At 47.2% G+C, this 13,179-nt stretch overlaps 1 protein-coding gene across 1 annotated transcript; it reads left to right on the top strand.

Moving 5' to 3' along the window:
• Positions 1-603: 603 nt before the first annotated feature.
• Positions 604-11,625, top strand: LOC144146696 (xyloside xylosyltransferase 1-like). The gene is made up of 5 exons (XM_077678627.1): positions 604-637; positions 4,140-4,375; positions 5,837-6,090; positions 8,769-9,051; positions 11,488-11,625. Exons 1-5 carry the CDS (start codon positions 604-606, stop codon positions 11,623-11,625), a joined length of 945 nt encoding a protein of 314 aa, XP_077534753.1.
• Positions 11,626-13,179: the final 1,554 nt, after the last annotated feature.

A 13,179-nucleotide genomic window follows, 5' to 3' on the forward strand; every position in this document is an offset into this window, starting at 1 on the left:
AAATTCAGCCTTACTGAACTTCTGATTCATAACATAATTGTGCTCCTAAAATTTCTCGTCTCTCTAGGTCTGGTAGCACCGGCTGAGCGTTGATTCAGTCAGTCAGACGTTCGGTCGGTGAGTCCGCCGGTAGGTCGGTCGGTAGGTAGGTCGGTAGGTCGTTCGTTCGATCGGTCGGTCAGTCACTCAGTCGGTCACTCAGTCTGTTTGTCTGTCGTTGAGTCGGTCAGTAAGTCTCTGTCTGTCTGTCTGTCTGTCTGTCTGTCTGTCTGTCTGTCTGTCTGTCGGTCGGTCGGTCGGTCGGTCATTCGGTCGGTGAACGAATCGGACACTTCATTTGATAGGTATGCATAGTTGTCGAAACGAATTAGTTAGGAAGCAGAACACAATAGCTGAGTTTCCATAACACTTACGGTGTGTCGCTGCCACGATTTAGACGTGGACAACAAAATATCGCATTGGTCTGTAATTGTCAGTCGATGTTGTAACAGATGGGGAGGGAAAGCTTTATTAAAACGCAACATTAAGCGTAAAAAATGTCCCGGGGCAGGTTCGCGAACATGAACTGGTCCGTAAGCTGGTTCGAGGTTAGTCAAGGCCGCCATGTTGAAGGAGGAGGGCGACAGAACTGCATTGGGTCAGGAGAAAATACAATGTTCTCTATTAGCGTTTGGTTTGCGGACAAGTGGGTCGTCCTGGGGAGGGTCGGATACCGTAGAAAAAAGAAAGAGCGGGTGTAAGGAGTCTATTTTAGTGTATGCGGCGAAGAAGGCGTAGTTGCATGGGGGTTATAGATTTGTTTGGAACAGGAAGTGTACGAAGAGTTTCCCTGATGTTCTCATAGTGAAGCTTTATTTCTTGTTTGTAGTCGAGAGTGGTGTATCGGATGTCCAGTGCCGAAATTCGCCGTCGAGGATGCGCACCACCTCGTGGCCTGAGATTCCAGTGTTACCAGGAATTCACCCCTGTGTTACAGTGTGAGGGACATGCTTTTGTTAAAGCTTCGCGTAGATCATGCTGAAGTTGTTCCGGAATACTACCCATGTGAACTGCGCGGATAGCTTGGATTAAATCAGTCTATGGTATATCCTGAAGGGTTAGGGGCTGCTATGGAAAGGTTCTGAATACTGGTGATTATTGGTAGAGTCTCTAGAGCCGCTGTAAGAGGGGGATTAGTGAAAGGACGGAGGGTGTGTATGGCTTAATCATTGGCACTTACAAACGAACAAGCGGCTGTTCCGAGGTGCGTACATGATGCATCCGTGTAGGCGGTCGTAAAAACGATAGTATAGACACGATCAGCAACGTGAGGAGAACGTCTCCTGAGATATGTATCATCTGCAGCGTTTTTAAAGACGGCAGTCTTTCTTGAGCTACTTAAACGCAGAAATTTTGCTCTGCCTGTATGTCTGTCTGTCAGTCTGTGGCTCCATTCAGCCACCCGGCCAAAGTGAAACAGACACGGCACAATAGTCTCATATACTCACAGCCAAATCTAAACGTCTTAGTTCCGTGTTAATGTTCATAATTGTCAACATTGTTGAATAAGAACAAGACATTAAGCAAATATAAGGCAGAAAAGTGATACATGAGTAACATTGGCAGGGTTCCTTTATTAAACAATTCACGGATGCTTGGTTTTTGCGATAGCAAATAAAATACTGTATCTACTGCAGAAAACCGTCGCCTGCTGTGGCCCAGGCTACCTGGTGGCATTTAAAAAATCAAACGGCAACAGCGATGAAAGGTTTTAATAGATCAGTTCCACGTTCCGCTTGGAACGCTCGTGGAGTAGGGCAACGTGGGTCTATAAACGTTGTAGTAGGGTGCCTCGATTGACGCGTGTCTCTGCCGTGCGGCAGCGCTGGCATCTAGGCACCGAACTTGGAGCAGGAAAGCGGCACATTTAAATTGACTTGTGCAAACCTATAGCGTAATATCAGAGTCCTTCAATGCTTCTCTGGTCATGAAACTCCCGGCCAAGTTTCGTACGGGGACAAAGGCTACCGCGAGGGGCGCCACGCAGATCGGAGGGCATCGGGCGGCCGCCGCTGCTGTGTAGCCAGACCGGCAGGCAGGAACACAGTAGCAGCATGCCCGTTCGCGCCAAATTTTTTCGCCACTCACCAAATGACATGTCCATTTGAGCGGCCCACGACACGTAAAGCGAAAACGCTTTGCTGATAAGGCGGCGAGCGTCTGTTTTATCTTACTCCGTGGTCCATTCCCTGCCAAACGCGCTCTGACCACGCCCTCTGCTCCCCTCCGATCAGCAGCAGCGCCGCGGCGCGGCAGCGTAGGAAGCTCTCCCATAGCGTGATGGCGAAGTTTCATGACCAGAAAGGCATTGAAGGACTCTGGTAGTATCTTGGGAAGAACAAGACGGGAGAGGAACAGCATGACAGGTGAGCGGGAAAGAGAAGGGAGGCATTTACTTGCCAGGGGCGCCAGTCGACTATCGTCTTCCGTCGACATTTGCAACAAAAGGAGCAGATACGCGGCCAATTTTTTTGGGATGTGAGCCACTGTGAAGTTATCTTGGTGCGCCGAGGGAGGGGTGATGATAGGGAGGCAAATAGGTTTGAGAGAAGCTTGGTGAAGTATCCAGTGCCTCTGTTCTGTGCTAGAAAGACGCGCCATTTTCTGGTCGTTATTTTGTTGTATGACATCTCCCAGGGACAAGAACAGTTACGCACAGTATAAGCGCTTAGCTGAAGTATTAACGAGAATGCTGAGGGCGGTATTATACAGTGTACGAAGCGCAATCTTAATGTGATAAGCAAATGCGGTGCAACAAATCCATAAGCTAAAAGCAAACGCTAACAGTCTTAGCCACACTTGCGTGATCAAGTGGCTCATAGATATGTAGTCCAAGAATTTGGTAGGATGGGAGGCGAGGGTTGGGGCGACCCGCCATTATGAAATATATGATGGTTGTATTGGCATTCATAGCGAGTTTTCGTATGCAGGTGATTCTGATTTTTGAGGTGTGGTAGATAGGCCTATTTTGTCGAGATAACTAGTGACTCCATCGATATCCAAGGTGTCCAGCAAGAGACCAAGAGAGACCAAGAGGGGCGCCAAAGAGTACGGTCACTTGCGTTCAATGTGTGTTTGAGGTTGCTGATCGATGGTAGGATACGAGACAGAGGGGGGAGGGGAGAACTTAAAAAGGGTGAGTGGGAGAATACCAACTTGTGGAGTACCACGCGTGAGAGGAAAATTATCGGATACTGAAGCAGGATGATGGAACTTGGCCATGGGGTCACGCAGAAATGTCGATTGCATAGCCGGTAAAGGGAAGGATAATTAAGAGCGGATCGTGGGCAAGGTTATCGAAGGTTTTCCGGTCAGGATCACTATTGCTTGGATTCGGGAAAAGGAGGCGGGAAAAGTGTGCATGTAGAAAGCAGAGGTTTTGAGTAGACACACTCTTGCAGAAGCCAAGTTGTTGTTGGGGAAATAAATCCGGGGACTCAAGATAGGTGTTAGGAAGCTTGAGGACCACCCGTTCTATTGTCTTTCCCAGGAGAGGTTAGAGAGGTTTGGCGGAGGTTTTAAACGACCGATTTTTCCGACTGGCTTTGGTAGCAGGGATAGATACATGGATAAGGTTCCTGGAGCGTGCCTTATTCCTTGTGGGAGTTCGCAGAATGTCCAGAAAGTGTTTCTTGTGCCTGTAAGATGGATTTCGTATATTTGTATAAGTAATGCAGTCCTCATGTGGGGCGGAATCCCGCTTTAGATGTTCTAGCGCCTCCACGAGGTCCTACAGAGGGAACGGCTCATGGAGTTTTGCGTTGGAGGCGCCCATATGGGGATGATAAAGGCTATGTAAGGAAGGAGGACAGAAAGGTCGCGGAGATGGGTTGATAAAGCGTCCGCGCCCAGCGGGGAATGGTGCTTCTGGAATGTAGCAGGAACCGGTTGGTTAAAGCACAAGTAGTGCCAGGTCCTTTTCTTCTCCACGCTGCCGTGGCTAGCCCAGTGCTCTTGCACCCGTTGCACCGATTCAGAGACGCGTTCGACAAGGCGAATATTGTTGGGCTGGGTATTGGGTTGGGCTGGGTCTTTGAGTAACTGTTTACGCTATCTGGGTGCTGGATTTTTGGAACACGGGTATTCTGTGACGAATGCAGGTGACCCGAAGAGTGGTGCTCCACTCCGCGTCGCCTTCGTGATTGGATGCGGCGAAACTGACAGTTCTGCGTATGGCAACGTGGTCGACCAGCTGGGCGAGGCTCTGGACTCTCTCCTGCTCCACTCCAGCCGCTCCCTGCACGTCGACGTGGCGGTTCCGCCGGGGTATATACACGACGCCCATATTCTCATGGAGCATCTCACGCCGCGCATGATGCCCAACGTGGCCGCTGTGGTGAGAGCAGAGGCGTCTATGTGCCACGCACCCAAGAGCCTTATAATAACGTTAGAGGGGGGCTACACCTGGCAGTACCCTTCCTCTACCGCGCCTTCAAAAATAGGCGCTATGAGGCCAGCTGGGCCCTTTCGCCTATAGGAAAATGGCTCTCCATAACGGCGTACTTGTAATTAGCAAGGATCCTACACGAACACTGGGGCTTTTTTGGCGTGCATGGGCAATTTATTTTAAATGTGTCCAGCCGAATACCTATCACAGGTGTCACGAATGGTCGGAATTTATGTAATATAAGTGGCGCTACTTGTGTAGATACTGAGATGGTACAGGACGCCGAAGTATAACACAGCCAATGCTCGTCGCTGCGGGGAATGATTTTATTTGTGACCAGGGCAGTGTTTATAGTATAATTTAAACGCGTTATCGGTAGGGGAAAAGAAGCTATGCGGCTCATTTAAGTCCGGCGTTTATAGCATAATTTAAACGCGTTATCGGCGCGGGAAAATAAACTATGCGGCTTATTTAGCAGCAACACTTTTTTGCTTCAAGTAGCTTGCCGACAACACCGTAAGGATGGTGGAAAGTCGCAGCTGTTACACAACGCAATGATTTCATCTTTTGTTAGACAAACTACTGAGGGGTAGCGTACAATTTTTTCACTGGTGCATCGAACATACACCCCGAAGAAGCGCTTCACTTGGGAACACTGCACGTTTCGTAATCTCGAACAAAAAAATCCGCGAAAAATTTTGCTGACGTAAAGTACGTGGGGAAATGCCCGCAAAAAATAGGCTATCTCAGTGCTCAGGTGTCTTACTGCATGTTGGAACAAAGCGACTGTAGGGTAAAAATGTTTCGAGGAATGCGGTTGGTCGATGGATGAAGGTAGTCCACATATATGTCGAAAAACCGCTCGCAGCAGTTCATGAGGACCGTAATCCGGCTGTAGGTAAGTTGGGCGCAAATTGAAATGCAGATACTGGGCGTCTGAACCGGTCGCTTAAAGTGTTCTAGGGAAAAAAAGAGACAAAAATTGGAATTCCTTTGATTTTGATGATATTTTAAGTGAAGTTAGAAAAGATGAAAGAAATATGAAATAAGTGCATAATATCTCTGCAATATCTAATAAATAAATGATAAACAGTGTTCGGAACGCGTTTTGTGATGCCATTGTTTAAATAAGGTGCGTACGTTTAAAGCTTCATTAGTTAAAATCCCCAAATCTCTGTGACTCCGAGTCAAGAAAAGATAAGAATACAATAAACCCCTTGAGTAATCACAACTTTGAATGCATTTTCACTGACTGTGAAATCGTGCCCGCTGTTTTAAAATTGTGCCCTGGTTCAACTAGGCCGGCGACGCTTTCTTGCCTCCTCCTTCTTGGGCTAAAATGGAAATCATGATACAGTATGTCGACAACAGTGCATTTAAAGTGTCCGCATTCCCGGTATCCTATTTTAGGTGGACCTGCTCCCGCTTGAAATGCTCTTAGAGCTCTGGTCCGACAACAAGCGCACCACGGTTCAAAAGACAATACCCCAGAGTGACCCGCTGCTGCCGCTCTGCACCGCACTGCACAAGGTGTTTCGGGTGCCCCGACTTCTGGCGCTGGCCCCAAGCGTGCTGTTCCACGCCGACGTGGCTGTGCTGTGGGCGGAATTCGATTTGTTTTCCTACGGTGCTGTCTTCGCTCTCGCCCGGGAGCAGAGTGCGAGGTACGAATTGGGCAACTTAAAGCTCACCAATATACGGAGCCATCATGCGGAAGGCACCGCTATAAAAATGTGGTGGCGAGGACCATGATACTGGCGCGACAGACGAGCAATGGAGTTTCGTTCATGCTTACTGTATGCTCATCCGTCACTGCCTTTCCCGTGGATAGGGCTTCTCACATCAGGCAAAAGCGAGATGACCGCTAAGTATGCAGTGTGAGTTGGTGAAGTGTAGGTTCACTGGTGTACCGACTTCGCTTCGTCAGTAGTTATCTACTGCTGCGTACGTGTGGCTACCTCCGGCTGCGTAGCCATTCCAACAAGACTGCGAGAACAGCCCACTGCCATGGCGACTGCGGCACCACAGTTCTTTAGTTATGCCTGCCCATTCTTGCAGTTGTGTACGCGGGCGTCTATAAGGGCAAGATGTGACGTGAGAACTTCATTTATAGACAAAATAGCGTAAACTGTTGTTACCAATTTCGGGAAGGAAAGAGGTCCACTTACGCTGCATGGTTGGTCCGCGGCCGCCTCTAAATTGCCTAACTGAAAGGCAGAAAAGAGCGGGAGTTGTTTTAAAAAGTTCTTTTAAAAATAGGCTGGTTTATGATATTTAGTCCGCATTAGGGATCTATGCCCCAAACTGCTTTGGGCCAGGGCTTTTGCTTTGCAGCAAATATCTCCACCATCTCTCGATGACGGTGCCTGATGGAATGATTTCGCAGTGTTTGAGCGCGGTGCTTTTTGTGCCAAAGTAATAATAAATTACGTCAGCCAATTTAACGGGAATTGGTTTAAACCTAATGTAAGAAACGTCCGGTATTTACGTTTAAAACTCGCACAAAAGCTCATACGCTGCATCGGGAGCTCACCTACGCGGGTAAGCGACGGGCTGCAGTTATGCCCAACGTAACGTATTGAGCTCTAACCGGGAACCGCTAATGGTAGCTGCAGGTACAGTGGGTACGGTACGCTAGGTACGCTAGGTACGGTAGGCAACCTTCAATTTTGTCGTTAAAGCGTGCCAAGCATGGAACGCTTTTACGACAAAATTGAAGGTTGCCTGGCGTTAGGCCTAAACATAGGGCGTTATGCTCGGCGTGAAGCTTCTACATCAAACTTCGTGAATTGGTTATAGCCGGAAAAAGTTCTCACTGTACCCATTGTACGTCAGGGTGCGGGTACCGTTGACGTCTTGGGAACTCAGAGCACAGCGTGAGGGCTCAGGTCTGCCGCATACTGCCCAGTTGCTGCTTTTATTCTGACAAAAAAAGTACACATACATAGGGGAGGACGTACACCCGGCAGTGATGTATCGGACAATGGTTTACAAGAGCAGTAATGTATGCTGCTGCAGCCGGGTAGTTAAGGACGCTACCGGCCGTGGTGCATGCTGGGACATGACGAAGAAATCAATGAATCGGTTAGTGCTCGAACATTAGTGGTTCTGCAATAAGAATCCTGTGTCGGCTGACCAAATTTATTGTATGAAACTCTTACAAGTTATACAGAAAGAAAATCTTCATGGCAAATTTAACGTCACTAGCAGTATGTACTCTTTTAGATACCCCAAAGTACACAAACCGAAATTACAAACTACGGAAGGCAGTCTTTCGTTTCAACATGCCGACGTACTAAAGAAAGTTGGAGACTTGATTGATTTGAAATACAACAGAAAAAATTAGCAACTCACCTGAAAGAATATATTTTGAGTCATAATTTCTGCTTGAATGGCTAGAACTGTGGAAATTGTTTAGACTTGCCATTTAATGCTCTGGTTTTGTAGTTGTGTGATGTGTAAATTGCAATCATAGTTCTGCTCGGATTGTCCTATTGTACTTTATTATACCTTACTCTGATGCACGTTAATGTTCAATCTACATTACTCATATTGTTCTTGATTGTTTGCTGTTGCACATGTTGCCTATTTTTTTATCACTCAAACATTAGACTTCCCAGCTATCAACTTGCTTATTGAATGTTCTGTACGAAAGGGGGCAGGAGCCTCTGTCAGGCTTTTGTAGCCTTTAGTCTGAGCCTGCCTCCTCGTAGTTCTGAGGAAATAAAGATCTTTGAATCTTTGAATCTTTAAATGCCAACATGCGCCATTGGGTGGTCTGCAAATGGAAGCTCCTGCAATTAACTTGCTGGTTGAGAATTCGTTGTTCCACAACTAGTAAAAACAATGCCGTTTAACTGAATATTTGCTTTTCTGTCGGCCGGCACCACGGAGCTGGTTTGTTTTCCAGCAGGCTAGTCACGCACTTAAATGGACGGCAGTTATTCGAGCAGTCTAGGTGTTGAGATGACTGTCGCGACTAAATACCCTGGTAGTTGAGTGTTTTTGGCTGTATCAAGGTATTGAAGGTTATGGACAATTAGCATTGAAGGGAAAACCTTGTTTTGTGTTCTGCACCGAGTTGTGATCATTCTGGAGTGATCAGAGAAATTGAAGTAATAGGGGCAACTTTGAGCAGTAAGATGTGAAGACTATTTGTGTTGACGTTTACAAGTTTGGACAGAGTTATCTCGTTCGGTTTCTATATGGTGAAGTCTTGGTCGATGGTAAACGCTGGTGCGCGGAAAACTGCCTGCGCATAGAATGGCGGGAATTTTCTGTGCCCCTTACACTCCCTCTAAACAGACTTATTTATTTCATAAGTTGCGCCGGGGGCGAGCAGGTATGCGGAGCTCCTGTCTAAACCGGGAAACGTAAACAGCAATGGCTGCGGCAACCCTCCCACTACGAGCGGAGGCAACTACGGCTACAACGCTGCCGTGGCCTTGTTGGACTTGGACGCAGCGAGGCGGTCGCAGAAGTACTCGCGGCTCTCAGTGCAGAACATGGCGGACACCTACGGCTGGACCGGAAAAGCGGTGCTGCAAGACCAGGACTTCTACACGATGGCCGCGTGCAGCGAGCCATCACTCCTTCACCAGCTTCCGTGCTCCTGGAACCGACAGGTCAGGATAAGGAAGAAAGGGTGCTTGTGGAAAGAATATTTACTTCGTCAGTGTCGTGAGTGCGCGGCCGCGATTGCGCATGTGCATTTTATAAAGGAAACAACCACCGTTGGTAGTTGTCGTGTCAGCAAAAGTTTCACGCTGAGGGAGTTAACTCACGGTCTCACGAAGCTTGGACCTAACGGACAGCAATAGTAGTCGTAAAACGGCACCTGAGAAGGAATACTGACTATACGTTGCGGGTAGTATCAAAAGTCCCGAACTTCGTCCCGTATCAGCCACAGCAACGCCATAGCACGGCTACCCAGCCGTACTTCATCAGTGCTTAACTCATTCTTCGCTCAAGCAATAACCCTCTGGAACCATTTGCCCGATACAATAGCCTCGTGCGCAGACCACAAATTATTCCGCGAAAAATTGCTCAACCACGTTTCATAATACCTACGTATCAAATGTGCCTTATGTGTTTCCTTTCTTTAATGCTGTATCTTTTCTACTTTTGAACTGCATTTTTGTACTGTAATTTTGTATTTGGTGCTATAATTGCTGTACCTTTGTCACTTGTTCTTTTTTCTTCTTTGTTGCCTTGTAATTTTCTTTAGCGCTGTGTCATACCTTTCTGCACGCCCCCCCTTATGTAATGCCCTCAGGACCCTTAAGGTGGAAATAAATGAAATGAAATGAAAAGTTAGGACAGCAATGGAAGTCTAGTTATTGCTGAAAAACAATATTCACGGATGGCTATTTTCAGCGCCATTCACAGTTGTAAGATTGTTGGCTGGGGCTGGAAGGTATTTATTCTACAATGGTTACATGCGGCAAACTTCGAATGATTTATCAGATGCGCAAGAGATTTGTGCAAAGGTTTTGGTCCCTTCAATAATTGGCAGTTCTAGGATAGCTGATTCATAACTGAAGGCTCTCATACAGCGTCATTGCACCTTTGCGCAACGGAAACGCTAAAACCTGGCGGCCGCAACGAGCCATTACCGACGAGAAGGTTTAGTGGAGCTTTTTTCATGGAAAAATATTGAAAGAGCACTTTCATCACTGCCACCTCTGCTTTCTAATCAATGAAATAGAATCTGTACATACAGTTCTAATGGCGTGTAGCAACTTAGATTTGTGATTTTTTGAGCAGCTTAGATTTTTTGAGCAGCTTCCCTGCACCATGACATTGCAGGAACAGTAGATGCTGATTGAATAAAGCTTCAACGAACTATTTACCACAGATTTTCGGTGACTCACAACGCGTACCCTGAAAACATTGAAATGTAAGGCGTAAAAGTAATAATGACATAAGCGACATTATAAAAGGACTAATCAACACATAAACGACATGAAAGTTAAGAGGGCATGCAGCACATTTAGATTGGTGGCAGCCGATCTGATGGGCCCGGGAAAATGAATGGATGTTCGAATGGCCCTGTCTTTCACACTAACAAGCTCCATTGCCGCTTTTTGATGTCGACTCTAACTACATACTGCTGAGTACACAGGGCTAAGAGTGGTTCGCTCGCACGTTTAGAGCGCATGGCGGGAGCGTGTGGAAAGTCAATTTTAGCCATCTAATCAATTATATCACCAAGCCTCGATTTCCCGTCTTGCTGTTAAAATGAGGCTCCTATGCATTTCGTTCGAGACACAGCCTTAGGCATTTTTTTTAAATGAAAGAAAGTTCAGCATATATGGGGTTACTGCCTGGGATTTCATAACCTGCGAACGCCAGGGTATAGTAAAGTAATTGGCAGAAACATGCCGCTCTGTAGGCGACGTTCTTGCGTAGAGATGGGATGATGGTTGTGGAAAGACCGTGTAAGTGAAGTAAATGGCAAATAAGGCTAGTTTTTTATTTTATAGTGAGTTTTCTTTCTAATAAACGTTCAGTCGCGAGTTCAGTGCTGTGAGTCGTCCCGTGTTCTTTTTGTCCGAGTGTTTCTTGCGCTTGTTTTTACCATGAAGCGTGTAAGTGGCCTCTTTGTAGCCCGAAGCTCCCTTTGCTTTTTCTTCGAAATTTATTGTGAGTACCTGAATTCGATGTGATGGCGTGGTATACAAATTATCCGGCTAAATTCACTCGCCATGTGGCTTCGTCAGTAATACAGGACCTCTGCCGGCTTCCTGTATGCGCCACGCCTTCGATTCCACAACTCTCAACACCAATGTGAGCCCATCGAGATCAGTATTCATATAACGTTACCTGGTTCACTTTGGTGCCATGTTGCGCCCTACTGCTCGCGCTCACTTACCGTGCTATTGGTACGTTGGGCACAACTTTGCGAAGTCCCGTACTAGCAGTATCTTCGCGAGTACGAGTACTCATGGCCCGATAAATTTTGTTTTTAAGCCCTGAGTGCTCAGGAACGATTAAAATTTCAGCACCTGCTGCCCCGTGTGATTCTCTTTCCATCTGCTTTGATCTTGTGGCTAACGCAGGTCCCAGCCAAAGACAATTCACCGCCCAAAGGAGTCGAAGGTGTGCGTGATTTGAACCTTGCAAACATGACGCGCCTGCATGCCTGGTGCGAAGGAGGCACCTACATATGCTCGGCACGCTGCCCTCAAGATGACTAGCAGTTCCTGTTCACGCCGAATGCGTCGCGTCTCGAAGAATTCGCAAGTCGCTGTCTGCTTTCGGACCGTTCTACCGGAGCCCAGAGCCCTTCATTCGCGTCTTGAGCACTCGCGGTTTTCGCCGTTTTGTTGGTACAATAAGGGTTCCTCTTTTGTCTTAACCTAGTACGTCATTAAACTGAACGCAACACTAACCAAAGACGCATCCGTGCTGCAGTAATACGGGTGTATAATCGTGGGGAAGTAGTTTGCTTTGGGAAACGTTCACTTGCAGTCATTGTATTGCCTGCTGTATCGACCGACCATAAGCTGTGTAACTCGGCGTAGCGTGTGGGTCTTCATGGGTAATAAAAAACGCCGCGAAATCTACCTCCCTGACACGTTATATGTTCTCTGCAAATGGTGACAGACTTGTCATCTCTGCCATTGCTGGAGTACAATAATATCGCCGCGAGACAGTAAGTCATTGGTCCTTGGCTCACCCAGTGTCTACGACGAGCACTACTGTAGGTATGAGGTACAACTTTCAACGGCGCTATTGTTGCTAAGAGTCGTACGTATGCCTTTGGAGTTGGCGAAAGAGAAGGCAGGGATTGTAGAGACAACTGGGATCTATTGATACAATGGGGATATATTGATTGATTTAGGCCTTTATTTGAGGGAAGGGAAGGCCCAGATTCTGTGCATGGGAAATGGCTGGGAAAGGGATGGTAAGGTAGGCGAAGTTCTCTCTCAAACAATTCAGTGTCTGTGTCTGCACATCTTTTTCGTCATGTCGATGGTGTTGAGTTCTTCTAGGGATGGGTAGCGACTCTTGGAATACACTAATCTCGCAAGGCAACTGCGTATACCATAATGTCGCAGGGAAGAATTTCAGTAAAGCAATGTCTTGATATAAAGGATATAAAGGGGGTAAAACGTCCGTGTCTGGAGGGACGTAATGGAGCACAATATGGCTACGCATCCTCGTGAGGTGGTGGAGGTCCACCACTTCGTTCGGTTGAAAATAAGGGCAATATTAGGCTGGATGCAAATTTAGATGATACCAGTTTTTGTTAACGGATAGCGTGTATAGGTACTGTTATAGGCGCTTTTTTAGTATCTCGGCTACCCTGAATACTTACAAGCTCCGTGGAAGATAAACGCATGGAGTTTGATGTGACACGGTTATTTTTAGTCGAACACGCTGAGCCTCCGATTCCAAACGAAGTGTCTATTCGTATAAGGCACGACAACAGAAGACAATAATGTTAATAAAGTGCTCTCTGAGACAGCGTCATGCGTTGCTTGGTTCCGCGACTGAAAGTCCGTATGGGCTGGGGTCCACCCCAGGCGTACAGTTACACAATTTCCAGAAAGTTGCTGCAGGGAGTGCGTTACGATGTTTGGTGTAGGGTAGTCGGAATATGGCGTCCGGAGTTCTTGCGTTACGTCTTGGAAATCATTTCCGTGCCATCTGAGGTGCATTCGCAGAGTATGTCAGTTCGGCCGGTATGACTCGCAGTTTGGCTTGAAGGGGAAAAAAATGTGCACGTGGAGCACTGCCGCGCCACT

This window comes from Haemaphysalis longicornis, unplaced genomic scaffold (assembly GCF_048455015.1).
Source record: "Haemaphysalis longicornis isolate Haplotype H1 unplaced genomic scaffold, Haemaphysalis longicornis Haplotype H1 scaffold_7, whole genome shotgun sequence".
NCBI lineage: Eukaryota > Metazoa > Arthropoda > Arachnida > Ixodida > Ixodidae > Haemaphysalis > Haemaphysalis longicornis.